The 27,115-nt window shown below is 48.7% G+C and overlaps 2 protein-coding genes and 1 long non-coding RNA gene across 3 annotated transcripts in view; all 3 read right to left on the bottom strand.

Moving 5' to 3' along the window:
• LOC119976326 (zinc-binding protein A33-like) overlaps positions 1–5,399 on the bottom strand; it is a 43,445-nt gene extending 38,046 nt beyond the window's left edge. The window contains exons 1-2 of the mRNA XM_038816780.1: positions 4,855–5,399; positions 4,143–4,238 (exon numbers count right to left, since the gene is read on the bottom strand). Of these exons, the coding sequence (XP_038672708.1) occupies positions 4,143–4,238; positions 4,855–5,253 (495 nt within the window). The 5' untranslated portion in view covers positions 5,254–5,399. The remainder of the gene's footprint in view (positions 1–4,142; positions 4,239–4,854) is intronic.
• The window catches only part of LOC119976335 (zinc-binding protein A33-like), a 37,846-nt gene extending 11,034 nt beyond the window's left edge, over positions 1–26,812 (bottom strand). Inside the window, exons 1-3 of the mRNA XM_038816800.1 lie at positions 26,371–26,812; positions 25,601–25,696; positions 24,256–24,489 (exon numbers count right to left, since the gene is read on the bottom strand). Of these exons, the coding sequence (XP_038672728.1) occupies positions 24,256–24,489; positions 25,601–25,696; positions 26,371–26,769 (729 nt within the window). The 5' untranslated portion in view covers positions 26,770–26,812. The remainder of the gene's footprint in view (positions 1–24,255; positions 24,490–25,600; positions 25,697–26,370) is intronic.
• Positions 23,323–24,064, bottom strand: LOC119976344. The gene is made up of 3 exons (XR_005462911.1): positions 23,965–24,064; positions 23,447–23,469; positions 23,323–23,362 (listed from the first exon to the last, which is right to left on the bottom strand). It is a non-coding gene; the product is annotated as an uncharacterized LOC119976344 (long non-coding RNA).
• Positions 26,813–27,115: the final 303 nt, after the last annotated feature.

Raw genomic sequence — 27,115 nt, 5'->3', positions numbered from 1 at the left:
CTCACAGACCAGTTCATCCACGGACTCGCCCACGACTCCGCCCCCAGACCACTACAGACCACGCCCCGACACGCCCACAAGCTGCCACAGCAGAGACAGTAGGACAGACACTGACTCTGAAGACAGCGACACCACACAGCCATACAGCCCACACTGCACCAACTACGACCCCGACTCCAGTGACCCCATGGAAGTCACTTACCTCAAAAACCCCGACCCACCACCCGACCCCGACTACCCCGACAACACACTCGACGCCACACAATGGCACAGGGACAATTCCTACAGACTTGTCCGCAATGATGAAAGTGACCCCCGGTCACACAACTCCAAAATTGCATGCCTGATCCACACAAGGGTGTGGGATCCGGGAGAGCAGGACGACACGGTGTCTGACTCCCGACACGGCAACCCCTTTGTGACCCTGTTCACAGAGGCAGGATCAAAGTGAGGTGTCCAGATGATGTAAGATAGGAATCGTTTGAGGGAAACGATGTCCTTTCTGATGGAACCTGCACGTATGTTTGTCTTCGTTTTATGTTTGTTTGTTTTCAGGAATGTACATTGTTCAGCTGGAGGATGGACATCTTCTTTTCAGCTGAAAAGATTGTGACCACCTCACATACACGTTAGCTTGTCTGCCGAAACTTTTGAGAACTTCGGTTTGATTGGAGATCCTTTCCAAAGTTGTAAGGCCACACGCCAAATAGCTTGTCCGCAGATATTTCTGAGAACTTCAGTTGTATCCTCTGGTGAACCGACACGGTTCACGACTTGTTCCCTGTTTTCAGAACGGAGCATCTTGGCTCCATTGTTTTTAGGTGCCCCTCTATTCGGCGAAATAGAGGCTGCAAGTCACGGTAAACACATTCGTACCCGTTTTTTCCAGGTTACTCAGGCAGTGGACAAACGGCACTGAGGACCCGCCCTGTCTGAGAACCAACCCTTGGTCAGCCAAGCTCGGGTATGGCACAGCACGCCCTACCCGGGGATTCCATCCAACTCATACCCGTAGCGGCCCATACGCAACTCATTCGGACGTTTCTTTCCAAATTTTGTTTTCATTTTACGTTAGGTAGCCCTTCGGCCACCATCCCACATGCTATTTACATCCGGGAACATTCGGATGGTAAATCAGCAACGCCTGCGAGACGGCTCGCAGAAGGAAGGATTGTTAGGTGTATGCTGGTCTTTAAATTCGCTTTTTGAAAAAAAAAATGAGGGGAGTCACAGGGTGTGACTTAGCCAGTCATTTTAAAGGGTCAATTGGTTTTTGAAAGACAGATGCACTAACAAGTAAAGGTCTTAAACTGTGTATTGACAGATACTGTGCTTGATCCCAAAGGTTTCAAAGGACGAGACAGAGGTCGAAGCCAGGATTGTCAATACCGGAGGAAGAAGGAAGAGAAAGAAGAAGAACAGCAAAATGATGGAAGCCCACTTATTACTATTTAATGTCATATGTATATGTGTGGAAACAAGACACGTTTCCCCCACAACCCCCACCGTAAATGTTAGTACAACAAACCCCCAGTGCTCAGCTCTGATCAGCGAGGTTCAGACCTGGTGTACTAAATTCATGACGTGGTACTCCATGTCCTACATAATCGAATCACTGTTGGTGATTGCGATCCTCACCATCCTAGTGCAGACCCTCAGGTTGAGGAAATGGAAGAGGAGAGCCTCTCGTTCCAGCACCTCACCCATCTATAGAGTGCAATCCCCCATCTGCGGATTCCACCAAACCCCTCAACCCCTCACTGATTACAACACTCTGTAAATAAAATTCAGCCATGTATTATATTGTTCCATACTCGACTGCCGAGTTGGGAAGTGTGATGTTGTGGTGTGAATGGTTAAGGTTTAGAGTGATTAAATGTTTAAGTTAAGGTTAATAGTGATAGGTAGAGGTTCCCAATTGTAGTAATGCATGTCCCTTTGACATAGGGCCAAGTAGAAATGTTAGTTAAATTTTTTCTCTTCTTCCCATAAGTTTAGAACAGAGTAGAACAGGAACTGGCAAGAGGTCAGAACACAAGGAGGCAAAGTACATAGGTGATCCTTCACAATAGTATGATTGTGAGGATCACAAGGAGGGAATGTAGCCATGCTGGCCACGCAAAATGGACACTGAGCCAAACTAAAATGGAAGGCTGCTGAGAAACAGACAGTTCAGCCAGAACAGCAGTCTGCAAAGAGCAGTTTGCATTCTGCAGCAGCAGAAACCAGTTTGGGCTCAGGTGGAAAGACCTTAGCTAGGTGCAAATGGCAAAACGCTTTGCATGCTAATGAGGCCATCAGACTTGAACACCCACACAATAGATACATTTGGTTCTGAATGGACACATTCCAATCAAGACCCAGACATCGAGGCACCAGAAACCTCCGAACAAAAGGACATAAGAAACGCCCCCTCCATCACGGAGACCCCCTCGCATTGGGGAATTAATCCAGTATCGATAAGAAATTGATCCAATAGGTAGAGCCCGCCCGAGAAGAGGGAAGGACAACGGAACCCCTATAAAAGATAGGGACCTCGTGTTGTCCGGTCTGTTAAACCTGTGCTCCGGCCCCGACTGACACCTGGTATCCTGACTCCAGCCGTTGAGCACCAGCCGCCGAAACCGTAAGTTCAACGCTCGCTACGCGATCCAAGCCCGCTAGACTCCCAAGTGCCAGAACGCTTGCTGAAGGCTGCAGACAAAACCAGGACGAAGGCCTCGTTCTCTGACCTTGCCTGTTCCTGTTAGATAAGTATTCTGTTTGCTTATGTTTAGTTGTAGCTTAGTCTCTTAGTGTGTGTGTGCATGAGTATTTATTATTAACTGTATAATAAATATTGATCGTTTGAACTTGACTAATCGGTGTATCGTCTTTATTACTTTGAATTTGACCTTGGAATACTTGTGACGTTGCCTATACGGCAGCTGGCGACTCCAGAGCTTAAATAATTACATAGAACAGAGCCTAGCAGTGTTAAGCACACGTCGAACTCGGAGGCGTGTTAATACACTCCAATAAACGCGTTTTACGCCCATAGTAAAACGTGCAACAGCATCTTTTCAAATTCACTGTTGATTTCATTTCTCAGTCTGTCAACTTCACCCTGGAACAGATTGAATACAGAACGGAATAAACAACGTTTATAATCCCAGTGTCCCTGGTCTCTGTCCACTGGGATATAGGGATAAAAATTTATATCCAGCAAGGATAACAAATAATAACAGCCCACTGTCTGCTGAACAGTTTGATGGAACTTTGGCTATATGGGACTGAGTTACAAACATGATATAGTGATTCCAATAGTTTATTATTAAATAATAGACATCAAGGACTGAGTCATTGAGTGGAATCTAATCGTGGAATGCTGATGGTTTATATATAGAATAATGGATATCTGGGGGTGAGTTACAAACTGGAATCTAATCGCGGAGTTCAGATGGTTTATATATAGAATAATGGACACCTGGGAGTGAGTTACAGACGGAAATCTAATCGAGGGGTTCAGATGGTTCAAATATAGAATAATGGATACCAGGGGGTGAGTTATGGACTGGAATCTAATCGAGGGGTTCAGATGGTTCATATATAGAATAATGGATACCAGGGTGTGAGTTACAGACTGGAATCTAATCGAGGGGTATAGATGGTTTACATATGGAATAATGGATACCTGGGAGTGAGTTACAGACTGGAATCAAATCGAGGGGTTCAGATGGTTTATATATAGAATAATGGATACCTGGGAGTGAGTTACAGACTGGAATCTAATTGAGGTGATCAGATGGATTATATTTAGAATAAAGGATATCTGGGAGTGAGTTACAGACTGGAATCTAATCGAGGGGTTCAGATGGTTTATATATAGAATAATGGATACATCGGAATGAGTGACAGACAAGATTTATTTGATCAATTAATGGGATTGGCTTGAGAGAGAAAATAAGACATTTACACATTGTTATAATAATCTGCAATTTACAGACGGTCCCTTATATTGCAGGTCAGGGTGCAGCCCGCAGTGTACTTTGGAGCAGCAACATTTTATTCAGTAAAACTCTCTCTGACTGTGCGAGGAACTCCCTCACTCTCAATAACAAACACAGGGAAGTTTACACACAGCCTAAAGGACACTCTCCTACCTTCATGTGGAAAATCCCATTCTCTCGTTCTCTTTTACTGTGAAGACTGAGGTCCATTTGCTTCTGCAGAGTTTCCAATGATGTTTCTAACTTGTTCTGAGACAGAAAGGACACAAATGGGTTTGTCAAAGGAAACAATCATTGTCACCTTCTGGAGGAGTTTGCTGTGTTTAAATAGAGTGAGGCCAGTGAGGTAGAGAAGGAGATATTCTCAGGATTAATTACACTCAATAAACAAAGTAGAAGCTGTGGGTTAATTCTGTTTGTTGCAATTATCCTCCTCCAGGTTAATTCCCCTCCTGAATCAATCCACTACTCGCTCCAACCTTCCCCCCTTACCTACCCCGCCTCTCCTGCCCTTTCTTCCCCTCCCCTCATTCCACAAACACTCTCTCTCTCTCTCTCTGTGTGACTTCCACCCTGTCCCTCTTCCCCATCTACCTGTGCCAGGAGCAGTGATCCAGTACCTTGTATATCTGGGCTACCTCCTTTATTGGGATCACACTGTGCATCTTATGAGCTGTGGACATCCCACACACCAGACAGATCGCTTTGTGTTCATCTTTAAAGATGTCTCCGCCATCACCCCTCTCCCTCCCCATGTCCCTACCCTACTCGCTCCTGCCCCATCCCCCCCCCCCACATTGTACAGCCTTCCCTCTACTCCTCACCTCTTCCCTGTCTCCCTTTGCTAGCAGCAGTAATCCAATACCTTGTATATGTGAACAGCCTCTTTGATATGTAAATCTTTGTGAGTTTGATGTTCTGAACTCCAGCAGTCCACACAGATCGCTCTCTGCTCCACTTCACAGAAGAGTTTCAGCTTCTCCTCGTGTTCCTGACAGTAAAACTCCTCCTGTGGCTGTGTCACCTTCACCTTCAGCACTGTGAACTTCTCCACGATGCTACTCAGGGTCCGAGCGGGTCTGACGTTCCTCTGGGTGAAGACCTGTCGACACTGGGGGCAGGAAACATCTCCCGGGACCTTCTGCCAACTCTGGCAGATGCAGGAGCTGCAGAAATGATGTCCACATTCCAGAGACACCGGGTGGGTGAATATCTCCAGACAGATGGGACAGGTTAGTTCCTGTGTGAGATCTGGAGATGCCATCTCAGTGCCCAGAGTCTCTCTCTCCTTCCCTGTTCCAGCTCTTTCACTGTCAATTCCTGTTCAGCTCTGCACTTCCTGGATTTCACTTCACGTGATCAGTGACACGCTCAGTGTCAGGAACTTTGGAATTAAATCAAACTGACCCCTTTATTGTGTCTGGAGCCTTTTTCACTTTTATAAAGTCAGATTTATAACATTATTGCTCTTCTCTCTACAAACCCAACCCTTGAAAACTCTCTCTCCCCTTTCCCCACCTCCCTCAACTCCCCCGTGTGAGGAACTCAGCAATGGCTTTCTTAGTTACAATCCAGACCATCCTTACAGCTGTTTCTGTTACTAACCTCCTGCCCCCCCCCCCAACCCACTGACCAAACATCCCCCCTTCACCCCCACATCTTTCTCTAGATTCTCTCCTCACCCTCCCCCCCAAATCCTTTCCAAATCCATCTCACCCCTGAGCCCCTCCTTATCCTCTCTCCATCCTGTCACCATCTGACCCTCATTCTCACAAAAAACATCTTTTTGAAAATGTCCACCCCCATCTCCAACCTCCCCCTTGTTCTCCAAATTCCTGGAGAGTCTCTCTCCCTCCTAAATCCGGCCCATCTTTTCCCCCCTCAATCCTGCCGGAACCTCTCTGATCAGCTTCTGGACAGGAAGATGGAAAGTTGGTGCAGAGTTTCTGTAACTGGAGTGAACAGGAACAATGGTGTGTTGGAGCTGCTCATTTCTCAGATGCTGCACATTCTCTGCCTGTGGGGAGAAGCGTCTCGAAGACCAGATTCAGTCTCAAATATTGTTGTCTGATTGACGCTGCTGTCGAGTCCCTTTGGATGTTTTCCTGCATTGAAGGCGCTATATAAATGTAATTTGTTGCTGCCTCTGACTGAATCAAAGTGTTTGTGCTGGAAACTGTCCTGAGGGGAGTCTCCAGTCCCAGTGAGAGACCCTGACACCCACACACAGACCCAGACACTGACACACAGACACACACACAAATGCACACGCAAGCAGACCCTGACACACACACACCCTCACATATCCACTTTTTCACTTTTCACAGGAACTTCATTGCAGTGTTAATGTAAGCCTACTTGAGAAACTAAAAGATTTAGGGGCTGGTTTAGCTCACCAGGCTAAATCGCTGGCTTACCAAGCAGGCCAGCAGCACGGTTCGATTCCAGTACCAGCCTCCCCGGACAGGCGCCGGAATGTGGTGACTCGGGGCTTTTCACAGTAACTTCATTGAAGCCTACTCGTGACAATAAGTGATTTTCATTTCATTTTCACACACACGCATGCAAACACAGAACCACCCACGCACAGACACATACAGACCCTGACACAGACACACACAAAACCTCACATACAGACACATCCTAGCTGGGCTGAGCTTCCATTTACTGGAGAGTGATGAAGGGACAGGCTCTGTCAGCCACCAGATCACATTTACACATCAGGAGCTGGGACATTGACTGCCCAATAACATCTCTAAATTCCTGTTCACCTCCTGCTCCATCCACTTGTTAATCTTCTGTTAGTTTGAACAAATCGTGAAGCTGATTCTGCTGTTGCCTCACCCACAGTTTGTGATCATCTCACAAGACATGTTACTGAGACAGTGATGCTCATTAATAGGATATTCGACTGGGGTGGCAGCACTCAATGGGAGACAGTGAATCAGCCTCTTGTTGAACACTCTGGACAATATCCCTTTCCATTGACTCCCACTGGGAGTCACTGTGAGTGTAAATGCTGCCATCGAGCCCAGACTTTAAAATGTTGTTTCACCTGAAACAAGGGCCTCGTATCCATCCCCAAACCCAGTCAGAGTGAGTCCAGCACTGAACTGGTGGCAAGGACCCACTCCCTCTATTTTACCCCCGTCCCCTGCCCTGTTCCCAGTGAACGGCAGTGACCTCCTCATTCTAATCCCGCTCTGGGTAAAGATGTTTCTCCTGAATTCCCTATTGGATTTCTCAGTAACTCCCATATCTGAGGGGATTCTGATCCCCAAACGGTGGGGATCGTCTGTGGCCACGTTTGAGGAATTGTTCATCGCGAAGGGGTGGAAAGTGTAAAATGGAAACATTTGTACAGATTGTAACATTGTGTGCTGGGGGAATGTTCCCCAGGTTGCTTATGTTGCTGTGTTGTTGAATTTATTTGGAATAAAATACATTAAAATAAACGTTCTCTGCTTCATGGAGACACAAATCCTTCCGTCTCCCAATATTTACAAGTCTCTCAACTTTTAAAAATATCCTGAGATCCTCATGTCAAGGTGGATAATTTTACAAAATGTGTTGGGTATTGAGCCCCTCCAGCCTGTTGCACCATTCAGTTAGCTCACAGCTGGTCTGTATCTAAACCACATTTACTCACCTTGGTTTTATAACCTTTGTGTGAAGAAACGCTTCCTGAAATCCCCCCCTTGATCTCTCTCACCCTGACCCACACTTTCCCCGTTGGCTGGAAGGGCTTTACATGGAGCAGCGCCGCCATCTGCTGGCAGGACTGCAAATGACCACTTGCACTGTCAGCGGCCTTTTGGTTGGAGATGGGATTGAGTGAGGCCATAAATATAATAATAATTATCTTTATTATTGTCACAAGTAGGCTTACATTAACACTGCAATGAAGTTACCGGTAAAAGCCCTTCGTCGCCACATTCCAGCGCCTGTTCGCGTACACAGAGGAAGAATTCAGAATGTCCAAATTAACTAGCAGCACATCTTTCGGGACTTGTGGGAGGAAACCGGAGCACCCGGAGGAAACCCACACAGACACAGGGAGAACGTGCAGACTCCACACAGACAGTGGCCCAAGCAGGGAATCGCATCTGGGACCCTGGAACTGTGCAGCAACAGTGCTAACCACTGTGTAGCCGTGCTGCTCACTATTCTAAAAATAAACCATCTGAATCCCTCGATTAGATTCCAGTCTGTAACTCATCCACGCACGAGGTCAAATTCACCCCACCCAGCCTTCATTCCCCACTCCCCTATCTCCCCCCAAATCCTCCTCCCATTTCTCCTTAATCCTCACCATGTGCATTCCCCCTGCTTCCCCAATATGTCCCCAATCCTACCCTCCTCCTCCACGTCCGGAAGCAGCAGCCATTCCAATAGGGCAACTTCGGCAGCCTGGGGAACACTTTCCACACCTTCCGTGCAAAGCCCCTCACTTGGAAATACCTAAAATCACTCCCCCCTCGGGAGCTCTACCCTCTCCCGCAGCTCTTCCAGACTGGCGAACCTCTCCTCCAAATATAAATCCATGGCCCTCATCAACCCCACCTCTCCCCACCTCCTGTACATGCCATCCGTCTCCCCCGGTTTGAATCCGTGGTTCACACACAACAGTATTAGCACCGACATCCCCTCCATCCTAAAGTATCTCCTCAGCTGGTTCCACACCCTAACCGTGGACTGTACAACCCGGCTCTCCGTATATCCCCTCGGTGACAACGGTAGTGCCACCGTTACCATGGCCCTGAAGCTGGGCCCCCGACAGGACTCCTCCTCCATCCTAACCCATTCCGGCCTCTCTCCCTCCCACTATCCCCTCACTTTCTCCACATTCACCACCCAATAATAGTACAGCAGGTTCGGTAACGCCAAGTCCCCTTTCTCTCCCTGCCTCTGTATCAGGGCCCACTTCACCCTTGGCACCTTCCCCGCCCAAATAAACTCCCAAATTACATTGACCAAACTCCGGAAGAAGGCCTTTGGAATAAAAATCGGGAGCATCTGAAATCCAAATAAAAACCTTGGCAAGACATTCACCTTAACCACTTGGACCCTTCCTGCCAGCATCAGGCGCTGTGTATCCCAACTCCTAAAGTCCTCCTTTATCTCCTCCACCAACTTTGTTAAGTTCCACTTATGCAGTGTTGCCCACTCCCCTGTCACCTGGACCCCCAGATACCTAAACCTATCCCCACCTACCCTAAATGGCAACACCCCGAAATAAACTGAAACAGAGAAAGGTAACAAGCAGATACAGTGAACAATTAGGGAGGGAAATGGTATCTTAGCCTTTATTACAATGGGGCTGAAGCATAAGGGAATAAGTCTCGCTGCAATGTAACAGGGATTGAGTGTGGACACAGCTGGAGGACTGTGGACAGTTTCAGTCTCCTTACCTGAGGAAACATATACTTACCTTAGAGGGAGCAATGAAGGTTCACGGAATTGATTCTTGGGATGAAAGGGTTTCCGATATGAGGAGGGATTGAGTTGGATGGCTCTATATTCTTTGAAGTTTAGAAGAATGAGAGATGATCTTATTGAAACATATACAATTCTAAGAGATCCTGACAGAGTAGATGCTGAAACTGGTCTAGACCGAGGGGTCACAGAATCAGGATAAGCGGTCGTCCATTTAAGACTGAGATGGGGAGAAATTCCTTCCCTCAGAGAGAGTTTGGAATCTTTGGAATTCTCTCTCTCGGCGAGATGTCAGTGAGTATATTCAACACAGAGATCGATATATTCCTGAGTACAAAGGGAATGAAGGGATAGGATGGGAAAGTGGAGTCGGTGTTGATGTTCAGACAGGATCTTCCCGAATGGTCACATGTCCTACTCCGGAACCTATTCTGATATTCTCATTCCTGATACCACCCCCTGGAGGTTCCCTTCCAGTCACTCACCATCCTGACTTGGAAACATATCGGGCGTTCCTTCACTGTCGCTGGGTCCAAATCCTGGAACTCCCTCCCTAACAGCACAGTGAGTGTACCTACACCAGCTTCTCAAGGGCAATTAGGGACGGGCAACGAGGTCTCAGCCAGCGACACCCACATCCCATACAGCAGTGAAAAAACATTCTTTTTTTTAATAAATGTTTTCATTGGGTTTTTGACCAAGGTATAATTACCGTTATGTGCACAGAATAAGAAACATATATCTATATATACACATATTTAGAAGAGAAGGGCACACCCCAACATAGAATACAATAAAATCTGAAATAGACTAACTGCTGGGGTACTGTGCACCAGCTCGACAGCGGCAGCTCTGTGCATCTGGCAGAATTATTTACACCACGTAAGTGCGCGACTGTTTGCGGAGGGGGGGGGGGGGCGGGGCAGGGGTGGCGGGGACTGGGGGGGGGGGGCAAATATACATTTGGGTGCCGGGGAGAGTGTGCGACACCTGGCCGGGTTGCGCGCCGCTGTTTCCCGCCTCTCCCGGACGGATCTCGCCGCCGTCCCCCGCTCACCTCCGCTGCTCCTCCCGACCTCCATCCCCAACCTCCTTGTTCCCCGCTCCTGGAGATGTCAAGCACGTTTTGGCACCCCCATGCCTTCCTTCCAGCTCCCGTTTCCCTGCCCCCAGCCCCATCCCGCTGGTTCTCCTCTCCTGTCCCCCCTCCCTCCCCGGTTCGCCCCTCCCTTCTCAGGTTCAGCTGTCACCCCCCCTCCCCCCTGTGGTTCGCCTTTCTTTCTTCAGGTCTAGCCCCCCCCCCCCCCCCCTCCCCGGTCTCCCTCCCAGTCCCTCTCTCCCTTTCATGCCTTGGCTACCCTCCCCTGATTCTTGACTAATTTCCCCTGATTCTTGACTACCTGGCTATTCTTCCTCTTGTTCGTTGGCCACAAACAGGTCCTGGAACAGCCGCGTGAATGGCTCCCACATTCTGTGGAAGCCGTCGTCTGACCCTCGGATGGAGAATTTGATTTTCTCCATTTGGAGAGATTCCGAGACGTCGGACAGCCAGTCTGCAGCTCTGGGTGGTGCTGCTGACCGCCAGCCAAACAGGATTCTATGGCGGGCGATCAGGGAGGCAAAGGCAAGAGCGTCCGCCCTCCACCCCAGGAATAGATCTGGTTGGCTGAGACCCCGAAGACCGCCACTTTCGGGCATGGCTCCACCCTCACCCCCACCACTTTGGCCATAGCCTCGAAGAAGGCTGTCCAGTACTCCACCAGTCTGGGGCAAGACCAGAACATGTGGGCATGGTTGGCCGGGCCTACTTGGCACCGTTCACATCTATCCTCCACCTCCGGGAAGAACCTACTCATACGGGTTCTTGTTAGGTGGGCTCTATGTACCACTTTTAGCTGTGTCAGGCTGAGCCTTGCGCATGTGGAGGTGGAGTTGACCCTATGCAGTGCTTCGCTCCAGAGTCCCCATCCTATCTCAATCCCCAAGTTCTCCTCCCATTTCTTTCTTGTTGTGTCCAGTACGGTGTCGGCCCTTTCTGTCAGTCGGTCATACAAGTCGCTACAGTTTCCTTTATCTAGGATACTTGCGTCCAGTAGATCTTCCGGTAGTGTCTGTCGTGGCCTTTGTGGGTACGTCCTTGTCTCCTTTCGTATGAAGTTTTTGAGCTGCAGATACCGTAGCTTGTTCCCCCTGGCTAGCCAAAATTTCTCTGTCAGTTCGTCCAGTGTTGCGACCCTGCCATCCGTGTATAGGTCCCTGACTGTCAGTGTCCCTCCGTCCTGCCTCCACCTTTTGAAGGTGGCGTCAGTCAGTGCTGGTGTGAACCTATGGTTGTTGCAGATGGGAGCTTTGTCAGAAATTGGTCAGGCCAAATTGCTGCCGCAGTTGGTTCCAGGATTGGAGGGTGGCTGTCACCACTGGGCTGCTGGAATGTTTTTTGGGTGGGGATGGGAGTGCTGCCGTGGCGAGGGCCCGGAGGGAGGTTCCCACACAGGAGGCCTCCTCCACGCGCACCCACTCGGCCTCTGGCTCCTGTATCCATCCCCTTACTCGCTCGGCTGTTGCCGCCCAGTGGTAGAATTGTAGGTTTGGGAGTGCATTTTGTTTTTTGTAGGACCTTCTTTGGGATCCTAGCATTTTTACCCCCCCCATACGAACGCCATGATAAGTTTGTCCAGCGCTTTGAAAAAGGCCTTGGGGATGTAGACCGGAATGGATCTAAACAGGAAGAGGAACCTGGGCAGTACGTTCATTTTGATCGTCTGGACTCTCCACGCGAGGGAAAGCGGGAGTGTGTTCCATCTTTGCAGGTCCTTTTTTACTTCCTCCGTCAGGCTGGTGAGGTTCCAATTGTGGATCCCTTTCCCGTCATGGGCTATTTGGATCCCCAGTTGGCGGAATTTGTGTTGGGCTTGTTTAAACAGCAGTCCCGTTAGTGCTGCCCCCCCCCCCCCCCCCCCCCCCCCCCCCCCCCCCCCCCCCACTTGCGGTGTCTGCGTTTAGCAGTGAGATGGGTCTGCATCACCCACATTCCGTTGGGTCTTTGTCTTTCTCAGGTATCAGCGAGATTGAGGCCTGTGCTAACGTGGGTGGCAGTGTGCCCCTAGCTAGCGAGTCTGTGAACATCTCCCGCAGGTGCGGGGCCAGCGCTGTCGCAAATTTTTTGTAGAAGTCCGCCGGGAATCCGTCCGGTCCTGGCGCCTTCCCCGTCTGCATGGAGCTTATAGAACATAGAACATAGAACGATACAGCGCAGTACAGGCCCTTCGGCCCTCGATGTTGCACCGACATGGAAAAAATCTAAAGGCCATCTAACCTACACTATGCCCTTATCATCCATATGCTTATCCAATAAATTTTTAAATGCCCTCAATGTTGGCGAGTTCACTACTGTTGCAGGTAGGGCATCCCACGGCCTCACCACTGTTTGCGTAAAAAACCCACCTCTGACCTCTGTCCTATATCTATTACCCCTCAATTTAAGGCTATGTCCCCTCGTGCTAGCCACCTCCATCCGCGGGAGAAGGCTCTTATGCTGTCCATGATCTCTCCCAGTGCTAGTGGTGCTTCCAGGCCCCATTTTCTGCCCTCCCCCACGACTGGAATGTCCAGTCCATCAAGGAACCGTTTCATCCCAGACTCCCCCCTTGGGGGCTCTGAGGTGTACAGCTCTTGGCAGAAGGCCTTGAAGGTTTTGTTAATCTTTTCTGGTTCCATTTCCAACGTGCCTCCGGTACCCACGATTTGTGCAATTTCTCTGGTGGCTGCCTGCTTTCTCAGCTGGTGTGCCAACAGGCGGCTGGCTTTGTCTCCGTGTTCGTACAGGGTCCCATGCGCCTGGCGGAGTTGGTGCACTGCTTTCCTGGTGGAGAGCAGGTCACAGTTCCTTTGTAGTTCCTTCCTCTCTGCCAGGAGCTCTACGGTCAGGGCCTCGGAGTATTTACAGTCTACCTCCAGTATGGAGTCGACCAGCTTCTGCCCAGCCACCCTTTCCTCACTATCTCTTTGTGCTTTGAAAGCGATGATTTCCCCTCTTAGTACGGCCTTTAGCGCTTCCCAGAACGTGGAGGGCGAGACCTCCCTGTTTTGGTTGTTCTCCGTGTACTCTGCTATAACCCGCACTATCCTTTCACTGAAGGCCTTGTTAGCTAGTAAGGCACCGTCCAACATCCATGTGGGGCGCTGGGCCTTTCCCGTCTCTAGCCGCACGTCCATGTAATGCGGAGCGTGGTCTGATATCACAATTGCGGAGTATTCCACTTTGTCTATCCCTGGAAGCACCGTCTTCCCCACCACAAAGAAGTCAATTCTGGTGTATACGTTGTGTACTGGGGAGAAGAAGGAGAATTCCTTCTCCCCTGGGTGGGCGAACCTCCAGGAGTCCACCGCTCCCATCTGCTCCATAAAGTGACTGAGTTCCCTTGCTATGCTTGAGGTTTTCCCCGTTTTGGGGTTTGATCTGTCCGTCTTTGGGTCCTGTACAGTTAAAGTCCCCCCCCATGATTAGTCAATGCGTTGCTATGTCTGGGATTTCTGCCATGGTCTTTTTGATGAAACTCGTGTCGTCCTAGTTGGGCGCGTACACGTTGACCAGTACCACCGGTGCCCCATCCAGGGCCCCGCTGACCATGGCGTACTGTCCCCCCGGGTCTGTTGCCGTCCTTGTCGCCCTAAACATCGTCCTCTTGCCGATCAAGATCGCCACCCCCCCTGGCCCTTGTCCCATAGCAGGAATGGTAGGTTTGTCCCACCCAGCCCTTTCTTACCCGCAGTTGGTCCTGCTCCCTCAGGTGCGTCTCTTGGAGGAAGACTATGTCGGCCCTCATATTTCTGAGGTGGGTGAGGAATCTGGATCTCTTCACTGGGCTGTTAAGTCCCTTTACCTTCCAGGTGACTATCCTGGTGGGGGGCTTCTGGCCCTTCGCTCCTGTGGGATTAACCATACTTACCTGGTGGATGCGCCCCTGCCCTCCGGGGTTTCCCTTTGTTAGGGGGCCGTCCAGGATGGCCGCTATTGCTGTTCTCTCCACGCGGTCGGGTCTCTGCGCTCCGGGATTTCCCCCCTGTCCCGGGGGCATCTGCCATGGCCGTCCACTGTGTGTCCGCCACGCGGGTAGTCCCCTGCACTCTGGGGGCCCCCTTCGCCCACAGACCGTACTGGGTGGGTGCTTGCAGCGGTTCCTTGTTTCGGGCCCTTGGTTGTGGCACTTTGTTGTCCTGTTCCTTTTCTAACCTCCTTTATCCCTCCTTCCAAGTATCCCCCCCCCACCCCCCAGTCTCTCGCTCCCTGTGTACCGCCCCCCCCTCCCCCCCCCCCCCTTTATACAACTCCTCTCTGGTGGGCTTGTTTTGGATGTGAGAGGAGAGTGTAAAAAGAGAGAAAGTAATATATTCCCCCCTCCCCCCTCTCTCCCTGTTTTCTTTTGGGCTTTGTTTGGGGGGGGTGGGTCGTTCCCCGCTGCTCCGTTTGGGCTGCCGCACGCCGCTCCTCCCCGCCCTCCGTACTGCCGGCTGGGCCCCGCTTCGGTCGTGGCCGCTGCCGCTCCTGGCCTGCGTTCTGAAAAAACATTCTTTCTGCTCATTCACTGAATCAATAATCATCACACCAGGTGTCAGTCCCGTCTTCAAATAAAATATTTATTCAAGGGAAGAAACAAAATACAGATTCACAATGAATTGTTCGATAGCTGGGCACAGTTACCACAATTCAGGAGGGCTTCTGGTGTGCACCATGGAGTAAGTGGTCACACACAAGGCGGCTCCTGCCCAAGGTTACAGAAAAGAGCTCTTTTTTAATCAACACGGGGTGGAATTTTGATGAAAAGGCGTAGGTGAATGTTGGAGGAGTACTTTCCCCCAGGAAAGGTATGTTTCTTGGTTAACAGACCCGCAGAAACAGTGAAAGATTTGGCTGAAGCTGCAGCAATGACAAAAGCCTCTTCCAGCATGCAGGCGGGGGAAGGGCGAGCTTAAAGGCCTCAAGCTGACTTGAGGGCCTTTATTAAAGCTGAATTCCAGCAGCAGAGGGAACAACTGTGAAAAGATCTCACCAAGGCCCTTGAAGAAGCGGTGACGGCTGACTTCCCGGTGACGGCGGGTGGGAGCCAGCCGGGCGTTGGAGGGCTCCCGTTCGGGAACGGCATTGTCAGGGATTGACGCCCGGTCCTAGGGGCAGCGAAGGCGGTGAAGGCCAGGAGAAAGCACAGGGAAGGGATATGTCGAGGGCCAGTAAGAAAACGGCTGTGAAAACAGCTGAAAGTTCGTCTTGGAGTAGAAAGGTCACCGCGGGGTCACCAAGGAAAATGGAGGCTGGAGCACCGGGGAGGCCGCATTGCTTACGGCTGAAGAAATAACTAAGGTAATGGCTGTGGAATTCGAAAGGCAGTTTACAAAATACATGGAGACAATGAGGAAGGAGATGAGGGAGGTTTTGAGTGTGCTGGTGGAGGAGATGGTTTCCCAGGTGACGACGGCGTTGGTGAGCGCAGTGTTGGAGGTGCGGGAGCAAGGGGAGGTGCATAAGGAAGTGGAGGAGACGTTATTGCAGCACGGTGATCAACTTACCTCGATGGGGAAGGAGATGCGGAAGGTGTGGAGATTAATAAGGATCTGCGAGGAGAAATGGAAGACCTGGAAAACAGATCCAGGTGACAGAATTTGAGGATTGTGGGGCTGCACGAAGGAGTTGAAGGGACGAGGGCGACTGAGTATTTTGTTGCGATGCTTGTGAAACTATTGGGGGAGGGGGAGGATCCCTCCCGATATGAACTGGATCGGGTTCATCGGTGGTGGAGGCCTGTACCAAAGGCGAGTGAGCTGCCAAGGGTAGTGACTCTGTGCTTCCGTAGGTACAGTGTGAAGGAGAAGGTCCTGTGCTGGGCCAAGCAGAAGCGGGTGGTGCAGTGGGCTGGAGCTGGTATACGTGTATACCAGGACTTTACGGTGGAGCTGGCAAGGAGGCGGGCGGCGTTCAACCGGGTGAAGAGGGCACTGTACATTAGCAAGATGCAGTGCAGCATTGTATATCCAGCGAAGCTGAGGGTTACTTACAAGCTCAAGGACTTTTATTTTGCAACGGCGGAAGCAGCGGAGGAGTTTGCGAAGGGAGAAGGACTGTGGCAGAACTAAGAATTTGAGAAATGACCATGTGCCGATGTAACCTCATGACTGCGTGCGGGTGTATGGGCTAAAGGAGCCAATGATGTACATATTTGGACAAGGGAAGTGCTGGGACTTTCACTCGAAGAGAGGGCTCTTTGGGGTGTAGGTGGATATGCGGGGTTTGTGTGCTAAAAGGGGATTTTTGGGCTTTCCTAGGGTCGGGCAAGGGGGACAGGGACCCGGGCGGGGGTCTCCACGTTGGCTGGTCTAAGCCAGCCAGTGAACGGGAGTGAGGTGGGGGGAGGGGCTGCGGCCATCGGAGCCTGGCAGAACAGGGTCCGAGTGGTCTAGCCGGGGTGGAAAGGGGGGAAGGAACTGAGGTTGGGGGGAGGAGCTTTACAAGAGGCAGTGGGGGTGAGGAGTTGGGGGTGGTGGGGGTTTACAACTCCTGGGTATCATGTGCGGCACTCTTTCAGAGGTTCGACGGCATTGAGTGTGGAGGGGAGGAGGGGGTAGTGGACTCCATGGTGACCATGGGCGGTCCCGGATTCCTTTTTCTTTTTCTCCTTTGTGGGAGGGTTTATTTTATTGGATGCATATATTGACAGGTGGGCCGTTGTTTGGGGTGGTGGAGGATGGGATCGTTGTTATTGTTAAGGGGATTGATCTTCTATTTGTTACCGTTTACTATCTGTGGGTGGGGTGTGAATTTTGAAGGAAAATGTGAAAATAGAGAATAAAAACATTTAAATTAAAAAAAAACACAATTCAGGAGATTTTGCTTCATTCTATACCAGCCCAGTGTTTATGGGTCCCATTAGATTGAGATCGGGACAGTGGGATGGGTGGAGAATCTGAGTTAAATTTACAGAATAAACAATACAGAAACAGACTCACCCCCTGACAGCACACAGCAGAGAATCAGGACAACATGAGCTGTTCAGACAGGGAATCAGGCTTCTCACTAAAACTCCGACCTCCCAAAACGTGTCCCACTGTGTTACCCAGAGAGCAGTGTGAGTGGGTCAGGGTTATTACCAGAGTTATTATGACAGGGATTAAAGATGAGAAAGAGTTTCTCGGTGAATGTGTCAGTGAAGGAGTACAGGTGAGATATGTCCTCAGCATCGTAAAATGACACCTGTCCTCCCTCATAATCCAGGTAAATTCCCAACTTCCGGGGTTTCACTTTGAGCTGGGAGATGGCATCCAGGATTTTCAATGATTTGCAGCCAGCAAGCCGGGCGATGACCCAGAATCCATTCTCAGGTGACTCTGTGATGTCTGCTTTCCTGTTGACAGACTCTCTGCAGACACCCACAATCCAGTAAGGTTTGTTTCCAAGACCCACCTCCCAGTAGTGTCTCCCTGATGTGAAACTCTGGGAACTCAACACATAGACATATTGATCAAATCTTCCCGGATGTTCAGGGAGATCTTGCTCCTCATTTCCGTGCCTCACACTAGTCAGATCCTGGGAAATGATGAGTCGGTTGTTTGCTGTCTCTGGATCCAGGGTGAGAGATGCTGGAACTGGAAGAGAACATGATTGGGAAGCTGTTACTGTGAGAAAAACAGGAGTGAATGACGAGACATGTACAGACGGTGATGGGACATCACCACTTTCCTCAGCCCAGGAACTGTGGAAACTCAGGGACAGAGTGTCTGAAGAAATTCCTCCCCATTCCCTCAGCTCCATTCACCCAGCACAGATCAGCATCAACTCACTGAGAATAAAGATCTCTCTCCAGTACAAGACCTCGGTTAAGACAAGTTGTAGGAAGTCAGTCACCGCCCTGAACTCAATCTACTGGAATCTGACACTGGTTGTCCCCTGTTGATAATTTCAGCCCCCCCAGTGCTCACTGATCCACATCAGCTTTGAACCCAGCAATGCCTCGAACTTAAAATTCTCACTGCCCACACTCCATCTCTGTCACCTCCTCCAGTCCTACACCCCCCTCCGAGATCTCAGCCAGGACAAGGGAGTGGGCTCTCCCCCTCCGGCCCTCCATCCCCCTCCGAGATCTCAGTCAGGACAAGGGGGCTGAGCTCTCCTCCTCCAGCCCTACAACCCTCTCCGAGATCTCAGCCAGGACAAGGGGGTGGGCTTTCCCACTCCAGCCCTCCACCCCGCTCTGAGATCTCAGTCAGGACAAGGGGGTGGGCTCTCCCCCTCCAGCCCTACAACCCTCTCCGAGATCTCAGCCAGGACAAGGGGGTGGGCTCTCCCCCTCCAGCCCTACACCCCCCTCTGAGATCTCTGCCAGGACAAGGGGGTGATCTCTCCTCCTCCTCTTCAAACTCCAGCCACTGGATCATTGCTCTCCAGCTGAGAAGGTGTAAAGTCTCAGCTGAAAGAGGCTCCTCCAACACTGCAGCACTTCCTCAGTACTGAGCTGGGATTGTCAGTCTGGACTTCCTGCTCCAGATTCTGGAATGGGACAGAAATCTACAGCTTTCTGACTCAGTGATGGGATAACACGGACAACAGCTACATTCCCACTGGGAATTCCATTCACACTCGGAAGGAGTGATCCCAGTTGAAAATTAACATCTAAATGACGGAGAAGTTACTTCAGTTCTCTCAATACAACTGTTTTGTTCTGTAATCTCCTCGTATGTTCCCTGGTCTCCGTGGCAACAGAGGAACAGTCACCCTAACAGACAGAAACAGAGAAAATGTACAGAATAACGAGGACAGCAGCAACATGGATATGAAATGGGGGGAATGACAGTTGTTGGTTGTTGTCAGACTGGACATAGATTAGACATTAGTGTTCACAGGGGTCCGTGTTCGCAACCGACTCTTCCTGGTGTAAATTAATGACCTAAACCTTGATGTACAGAACATCATTTCACAATTAGCAGTGACAGGACAAGTTGAGAGAGAGTGATGAGAGAGAGAGAAAGAGAGCACCCTAGTCTTTATTAACACAGAATAGAGTGACAAAGTTATATCTGTATAAACACTGGTTAATCCTCAACTCTGTTCTGGGCAACACACTTTGAGGGAGGATGTGAGGGCATTAGAGAGAGTGCAGGAAACATTCACCACAATGGTTCCTGGGAGGAGGAACTTCAGTGACGGACACAGATTGGAGAAGCTGAGGTGGTTCTACTGAGAGAAGAGAACCAGAGGACACAGAATTTAAACTGATTGACAAAAGAAGCCACATTAACGTGAGGGAAAACCTGTTCACACAGCGAGTGTTTAGGATCAGGAATGCACTGTGGTGGAATCAGATTCAATCACAGCTTTTATATGGAATTGAATCATTAACTGAAGAATGAAGGGAAATCATGCTTGTCAAATCTATGGGAATATCTTTGAAGAGGTAACCAGTACAGTTGACAAGGGGAGCCAGTCGATGTGGTATATTTGGACTTTCGGAAGGCGTTTTGTACAAAGTCCTGTTCTATAAGAAGATTATTGTGCAAAATGAAAGCGCATGGGATGGGGGAAATGTATTGAGGTGGATAGAAAACTGGTTGCAGAGAGGAACCAGAGTAGGAATTAATGGCTTTTCAAATTGGCAGGCAGTAACCAGTGGGGTACCACAGGGATCGGTGCTGGGACCTCAGCTATTCACAATATATATGAATGATTTGGATGAGGGAACAAATGTAACATCTCAAAGTTTGCAGATGATACCAGTTGGGTGGGATGATGAACTAACATAAGACACTAGGAGCAGGAGTAGGCCATCTGGCACCTTCGAACCTGCTCCGCCATTCAATGAGATCATGGCTAATCAATTGTGGACTCAGCTAAAATTTCGCACCCGAACACCATACCCCTTTATTCTTCAAATTGTGAACTGTGACGAGAATGCAGGGATGCTACAGCATGATCTGGACAGGTTGGGCGAGTGGGCAAAAAAATGGCAGATGCAGTATAATTTGGATAAGTGTGAGGTTATTCACTTTGGAAGCAAAAACAGGAAGGCAGATTACTACCTGGGTGTGTGTACATTGGGAGAGGGGAGTGTGCAGAAGGACCTGGATGTCCTTGTGTACCAGTCGCTGAAGTAAGCATGCTGGAGGTGCAGCAGGCTGTAAAGAAGGCTAATGGTATGTTGGCCTTCATTGCAAGAGGTTTCGAGTATAGAAGCAGGGATGTGTTGCTGCAATTATACAGGGCCTTGGTGAGGCCACACCTGGGAATTGTGTGCAGTTTTGGTCTCCTTTTCTGAGAGAACAATGTTCTTGCTGTCGAGGGAGTGCAGCGAAGGTTAACCAGATTATGGAATCAAAAGATTAGGGAGAAAGCAGGTTTAAGCTATTGAGTTGGACTTAAATCTGCAGAGCTTCAGAGAAAAAGGTGAAGGAATGGCCCTGGGTGAGTTGATCTTGCAGTGAGCTAGCAAGAACACAATTGGCCAAATGGTCACCTCTCGTTTTGTAAACATTCTGGGATTCATAGAAAGAGGCAATTTCAGACCAACCTGTGAGATTCGGCTGAAAAAGAATTCTCCAGCCCAATCCCGGTTTCCAGTTTCTGCTCCGTAACTCAGTCGGTTACGGCACTTTCAGCGCAGATCTGATTACTTTATAAATGTTATGAGGGTTTCTGCCTCTCTCAACCTTTCAGTCTGTGAGTCCTAGATCCAGACCACATTGTGTGTGAAAATAATCCTTTAAACCCTCCTCCCTCTTACCCTGTATCTATTCTCCCTGATCAGGGACCCCGAGGCAATGGGACTCGGGATTTCTATTCCACTCTATCTGGACACTCCTAATTTTATACGCCTCAATTAAATCTCCCCTCAGTCTCCTCTGATCCAATGAAAACAACCCCAATCTATCCAATCATAACGCAGAACTCAAGTTCTCTGAACCAGCCAACACCCTCATTAATCTCCTCGGTACCCTCTCCAGCACACTGACCAGAAAGATAGAAAGTACTCTAGCTGTGGACTAACGCGTTTTCTAAAGTTCCGACATTAGCTCCCAGTGCTTATTTTCTATTCCGTGGTCAGTACAGGAAAATATCCGGTGTGTTATCTTCACCACTTTATCCACCTGTCCTGAATCTGTGGACATAAATTCAAATCTCCCTCTGTTCCTCCACGCCTCTCACTATCTTACCACTTATTGTCTATTCCCTTGTCACATCTTCCCTCTCCCAATACATTAACCTCACACTTCTCTGAACTGAATTCCATTCACAGCAAGGCAAAGTGCTGAGGGAGAGACAGAAGGTGAAGTCTGCCTAAGTTGGGAGTTCCTGTCCTTGGCCACAGAGGGGATATAATGTAGTCATGGTAACTGGTATACGGAGTGAGGGGAAGAGTATCAGTCAGAGCAACGGGGCATGTGGGGGGCAATCGGTGCTCAGTGCTGAGGTCTGGCAATATCATTAAATAAATGTTTTCTTATAACCTGGGGAAAGAAAAATACCCAACAATATACAGAGAACAACACCTGGAGTCATCCAGTGTTGGGGAAAAGCAGGAGGGCAAAGGGAGGGATAAATTTTGAATAATCATGATCACCAGAGAAAAAATATCTGCAAAACTAACAGGATTAAAGGCAACTTGTCCCCTGGCCCTGATGTCCTGCATCGCAGGATTTTAAAGGAGGGGCTGGAGAGAAAGTGGATTCATTGGTTGTAATCTTTGCAAATTCCCAAGATTACTGATCACTGATGGGGATACAACTATTTATGATCAATATTCCTGATTGGATGAAGAAACCGAATATGCTGGAGCCTAATTTTCTGATGCCACAAAGTGAGGTTGGGAAGTTGTGAGGAGGATACAAAGTGTCTGCGGAGGGATATAGACCGGTTAAGTGAGTGGACAAAGATTTAGCAGATGGAGTATAATGTGGGAAAATGGGAGGTTGCCCACCTTGGCAGGAAGAATAAAAAAGCAGCAAATTATTTCAATAGAAAGAGACAGCAGAATGCTGCAGTACAGAGGGATCTGGGGAACCTTGTACATCAATCACTAAAAGTTAGTGTCCAGGTGCAGCAAGGAATGAGGAAAAGAAATGGAATGTTGGCCTTTAATGGAAAAGGGATGGAGTGTAAAGTAGGGAAGACTTGCTCCAACTTTACAGGGGATTGGTGAGACTGCAGCTTGAGTACTGTGTTCAGATCTGATCTCCTTACATCAGGAGGGAGAGACTCTCATTGGACAGAGTTCAGAGAAGGTTCACTGGGCTGATTCCTGGGATGAAGGGATTGCCTTATGAGGAAAGGTTGAGCTGGTTGGGTCTGTACTCACTGGAGTTTAGAAGAATAAGAGGTTGTCTTATTGAAACATAACATTCTGAGGGGATTCCTTCACCAGGGTAGATACTGGGAGGATGTTTGATCTCTGAGCCAATCGAGGTGTCGGTGACACAGCATCAAATGAAGGGGCCTCTATTGAAGACAGAGATGAGGAGGAATTCCTTCTCGGAGAGGGATATTAGTCTTTGGAATTCTCTACCACAGAGAGCAGCAGAGGCTGGGTCATTGATTCATGATCGAGTTCGAGAGATTGTTGATTAACAGGGGGGGTTAAGGGTCATCTGGGACTGGCAGGAAAGTGGAGTAAAGGCCCCAATCAGATCAGACATGATCTGATCAAAAATCAGAGCAGGTTCACTGGGCTGGACCACTCCTGTTCTTATTCCTTCTGATCTTCTGATCATTTCATCAGTGTGTCAAACCTCATTAATCATGTGGATAACAGCAGGGAGACAGTAATATACAGAGAATGATACCTGGTGAAATCACTGCTCTCATTTCCCTCCACACTTTGATGTATTTGAATGGTTCACCAGCGATATCCACAGGTAACTGAGTGGAGACAGTTCCAGGCTTGTGAAACTCCATCTGACTCCTGTAAAAACAGGTCTGGAAATCAGTGTGTGTTAGAGAGACAGCAGTGATCACATCACAAAACTGTTTCTTTATATCTGCTTACCTCATCAACAGGTCTTGAATATCCTGAGGGGAAAGGAACAGAATAGATATGATCGAGTCAGATTAAAGAGTTCTTGTTGTAAACCCCGAGTAGAAATTGAGAGACCAAGATTTCAGTTAGAAAATAACTTTTACTTTTTCCTTTCGTTCCCTCTCGGAGCTCATCTTGTCCATGAGACCCACCTCCTGTCCCCTCCATCCTATTCCCAAAAACTACTAATCTCCCAACCTCCGCTCCTGGTCCCTATTTTAGCTGGGATTGGAAACTGTTTAATCTCTTCAGGTGTTGTCTCTCTCTCATTTAAATCTACATCTTCACCCCTCTCCCCAAAAAACCCATCCTTACAAACTTTCCCTCCTCATTATTCTCGGTCTGTCTGCAGCCTTTGACACGGTCGATCACGCCATCCTCCTCCATCGCCTCTCCACTGTTGTCCAGCTGGGTGTTCTACCCTCACCCGCTCCCATTCTTTTCTCTCTAACCATAGCCCCATCACCCCTGCAATAATGCACTTTAACCCGTCCTCAGCAGATCTCAGTAGAACTCCATCTGCAGCAGTGTAAACATCTCCAGTTCCCAGCCCAGCTCTCTCTGAGTCCAATCATCAATCAGCGCCGTGGTTACGCTGTGTACAGGAATCACACTGAGATTATCTCACCTCATTTCCCATTGGACCATTACTGACAGCACAAAGAGACATCTTTCAACCAATCAGACTGAGGCCTAATCCAAACCCAGAGGTTAAAGGTCAGAGTGCCCGCCCTCCGTCTCTGGAATGTTTCACTGGACAAGACAAAGAGATTTTGTACCTTGAGGAACTCTGGGGCCTCTTGTACCTCCAGCCTCGATTTAAGATCTCTTATTGCTCCTTCAAGAGAAGACATTTCATCCATGGTTTTGGTTAAATTGTTCTCCATTTCCTCGAATATTTTATTGCTTTTTCTCTCCAACTCTGCTTTCATCAGCTCCTCCTTCTCAAACAGGAACTTGTGCATCTTTTCAAATTCACTGTTGATTTCATTTCTCAGTCTGTCAACTTCAGCCTGGAACAGATTGAATACAGAACGGAATAAACAACGTTTATAATCCCAGTGTCCCTGGTCTCTGTCCACTGGGATATAGGGATAAAAATTTATATCCAGCAAGGATAACAAAAAATAACAGCTAACTGCCGGCTGAACAGTTTGATGGGACTTTGGCTATGTGGGACTGAGTTACAAACAAACATTGTAAAGTGATTCCAGTGGTTAATTATGAAATAATAGACATCAAGGGCTGAGTCACTAAGTGCAATCTATTTGTGGAATTCAGATGGTTGACATATGGAATAATGGATACCTGGGAGTGAGTTACAGACTGGAATCTAATCGAGGGGTTCAGATGGTTTATGTATAGAATAATGGATACCTGGGAGTGAGTTACAGACTGGAATCTAATCGAGGGGTTCAGATGGTTTATATATAGAATAATGGATTCCTGGGAGTGAGTTACAGACTGGAATCTAATCGAGGGGTTCAGATGGTTTAGATATAGAATAATGGATACCTGGGAGTGAGTTACAGACTGGAATCTATTCGAGGAGTTCAGATGGTTTATATATAGAATAATGGATACCTGGGAGTGAGTTACAGACTGGAATCTAATCGAAGTGTTCAGATGGTTTATATATAGAATAATGGATACCTGGGAGTGAGTTACAGACTGGAATCTAATCGAAGTGTTCAGATGGTTTATATATAGAATAGTGGATACCTGGGAGTGAGTTACAGACTGGAATCTAATCGAGGGGTTCAGATGGTTTATATATAGAATAATGGATACCTGGGAGTGAGTGACAGACTGGAATCTAATCGAGGAGTTCAGATGGTTTATATATAGAATAATGGATACCTGGGAGTGAGTTACAGACAAAATGTATTTAATCAATTGATGGGATTGACTTGAGAGAGAAATTAAGACATTTACACATTGTTATAATAATCTGCAATTTACAGACGGTCCCTTATATTGCAGTTCAGGGAGCAGCCCGCAGTGTACTTTGGAGCTGCAGCATTTTATTCAGTAAAACTCTCTCTCTGACTGTGTGAGAAGCTCACTCACTCTCAATAACAAACACAGGGAAGTTTACACAAAGCCTAAAGGACACTCTCCTACCTTCATGTGGAAAATCCCATCCTCTCGTTCTCTTTTACTGTGAAGACTGAGGTCCATTTGCTTCTGCAGAGTTTCCAATGATGTTTCCAACTTGTTCTGAGACAAAAAGGACACAAATGGGTTTGTCAAAGGAAACAATCATTGTCACCTTCTGGAGGGGTTTGCTGTGTTTAAATAGAGTGAGGCCAGTGAGGTAGAGAAGGAGATATTCTCAGGATTGATTACACTCAATAAACAAAGTAGAAACTGTGGGTTAATTCTGTTTATTGCAATTATCCTCCTCCAGGTTAATTCCCCTCCTCAATCAATCCTCTACTCGCTCCAACCCTCTCCTCTTTCAACATCCCTCTCCCCTTCCCCATCCCTGTCTCTCCTGCCCTCTTTTCCCTTCCCCACATTCTACAAACACTCTCTCTCCCTCTGTGACTTACACCCTGTCCCTCTTCCCCATCTACCTGTGCCAGGAGCAGTGATCCAGTACCATGTATATCTGGGCTGCCTCCTTTATTGGGATCACACTGTGCATCTTATGAGCTCTGGACATCCCACACAACAGACAGGTCGCTTTGTGTTCATCTTTAAAGATGTCTCCACCATCACCCCTCTCACCCTCCCCCACTCCCTCTGGCCCTCTGGCCCTCTCCCCCTCCCCCTCCATGTCCCTACCCCACTCCCTCTTGCCCTCCTCTCTCCCTCCCCACACTATACAACCCTCCCTCCATTCCTCACCTCTTCCCAGTCTCCTTTCGCCAGCAGCAGAAATCCAATACCTTGTATATGTGAACAGCCTCTTTGATATGTAAATCTTTGTGAGTTTGATGTTCTGAACTCCAGCAGTCCACACAGATCGCTTTCTGCTCCACGACACAGAAGAGTTTCAGCTTCTCCTCGTGTTCCTGACAGTAAAACTCCTCCTGTGGCTGTGTCACCTTCACCTTCACCTGTCTGAACTTCTCCACGACGTTACTCAGGGTCCGAGCGGGCCTGACGTTCCTCTGGGTGAAGACCTGTCGACACTGGGGGCAGGAAACATCTCCCGGGACCTTCTGCCAACTCTGGGAGATGCAGGAGCTGCAGAAATGATGTCCACATTCCAGAGACACCGGGTGGGTGAATATCTCCAGACAGATGGGACAGGTTAGTTCCTGTGTGAGATCTGGAGATGCCATCTCAGTGCCCAGAGTCTCTCTCTCCTTTCCTGTTCCAGCTCTTTCACTTTCAATTTCTGTTCAGCTCTGCACTTCCTGGATTTCACTTCACGTGATCAGTGACACACTCAGTGTCAGCAACTTTGGAATTAAATCAAACTGACCCCTTCATTGTGTCTGGAGGCTTTTTCACTTTTATAAAGTCAGATTTATAACATTTTTGCTCTTCTCTCTCTACAAACCCACCCCTTGAGAATTCTCTCCCCCCTTTCCCCACCTACCTCAACTCCCCCGTGTGAGGAACTCAGCAATGGCTTTCTTAGTTACAATCCAGACCATCCTTACAGCTGTTTCTGTTACTAACCTC

This window comes from Scyliorhinus canicula, chromosome 13 (genome assembly GCF_902713615.1).
Source record: "Scyliorhinus canicula chromosome 13, sScyCan1.1, whole genome shotgun sequence".
NCBI lineage: Eukaryota > Metazoa > Chordata > Chondrichthyes > Carcharhiniformes > Scyliorhinidae > Scyliorhinus > Scyliorhinus canicula.
The sequence above is the reverse complement of the archived record's forward strand: the minus strand, read 5'-3'. Positions and strand labels throughout refer to the sequence as shown.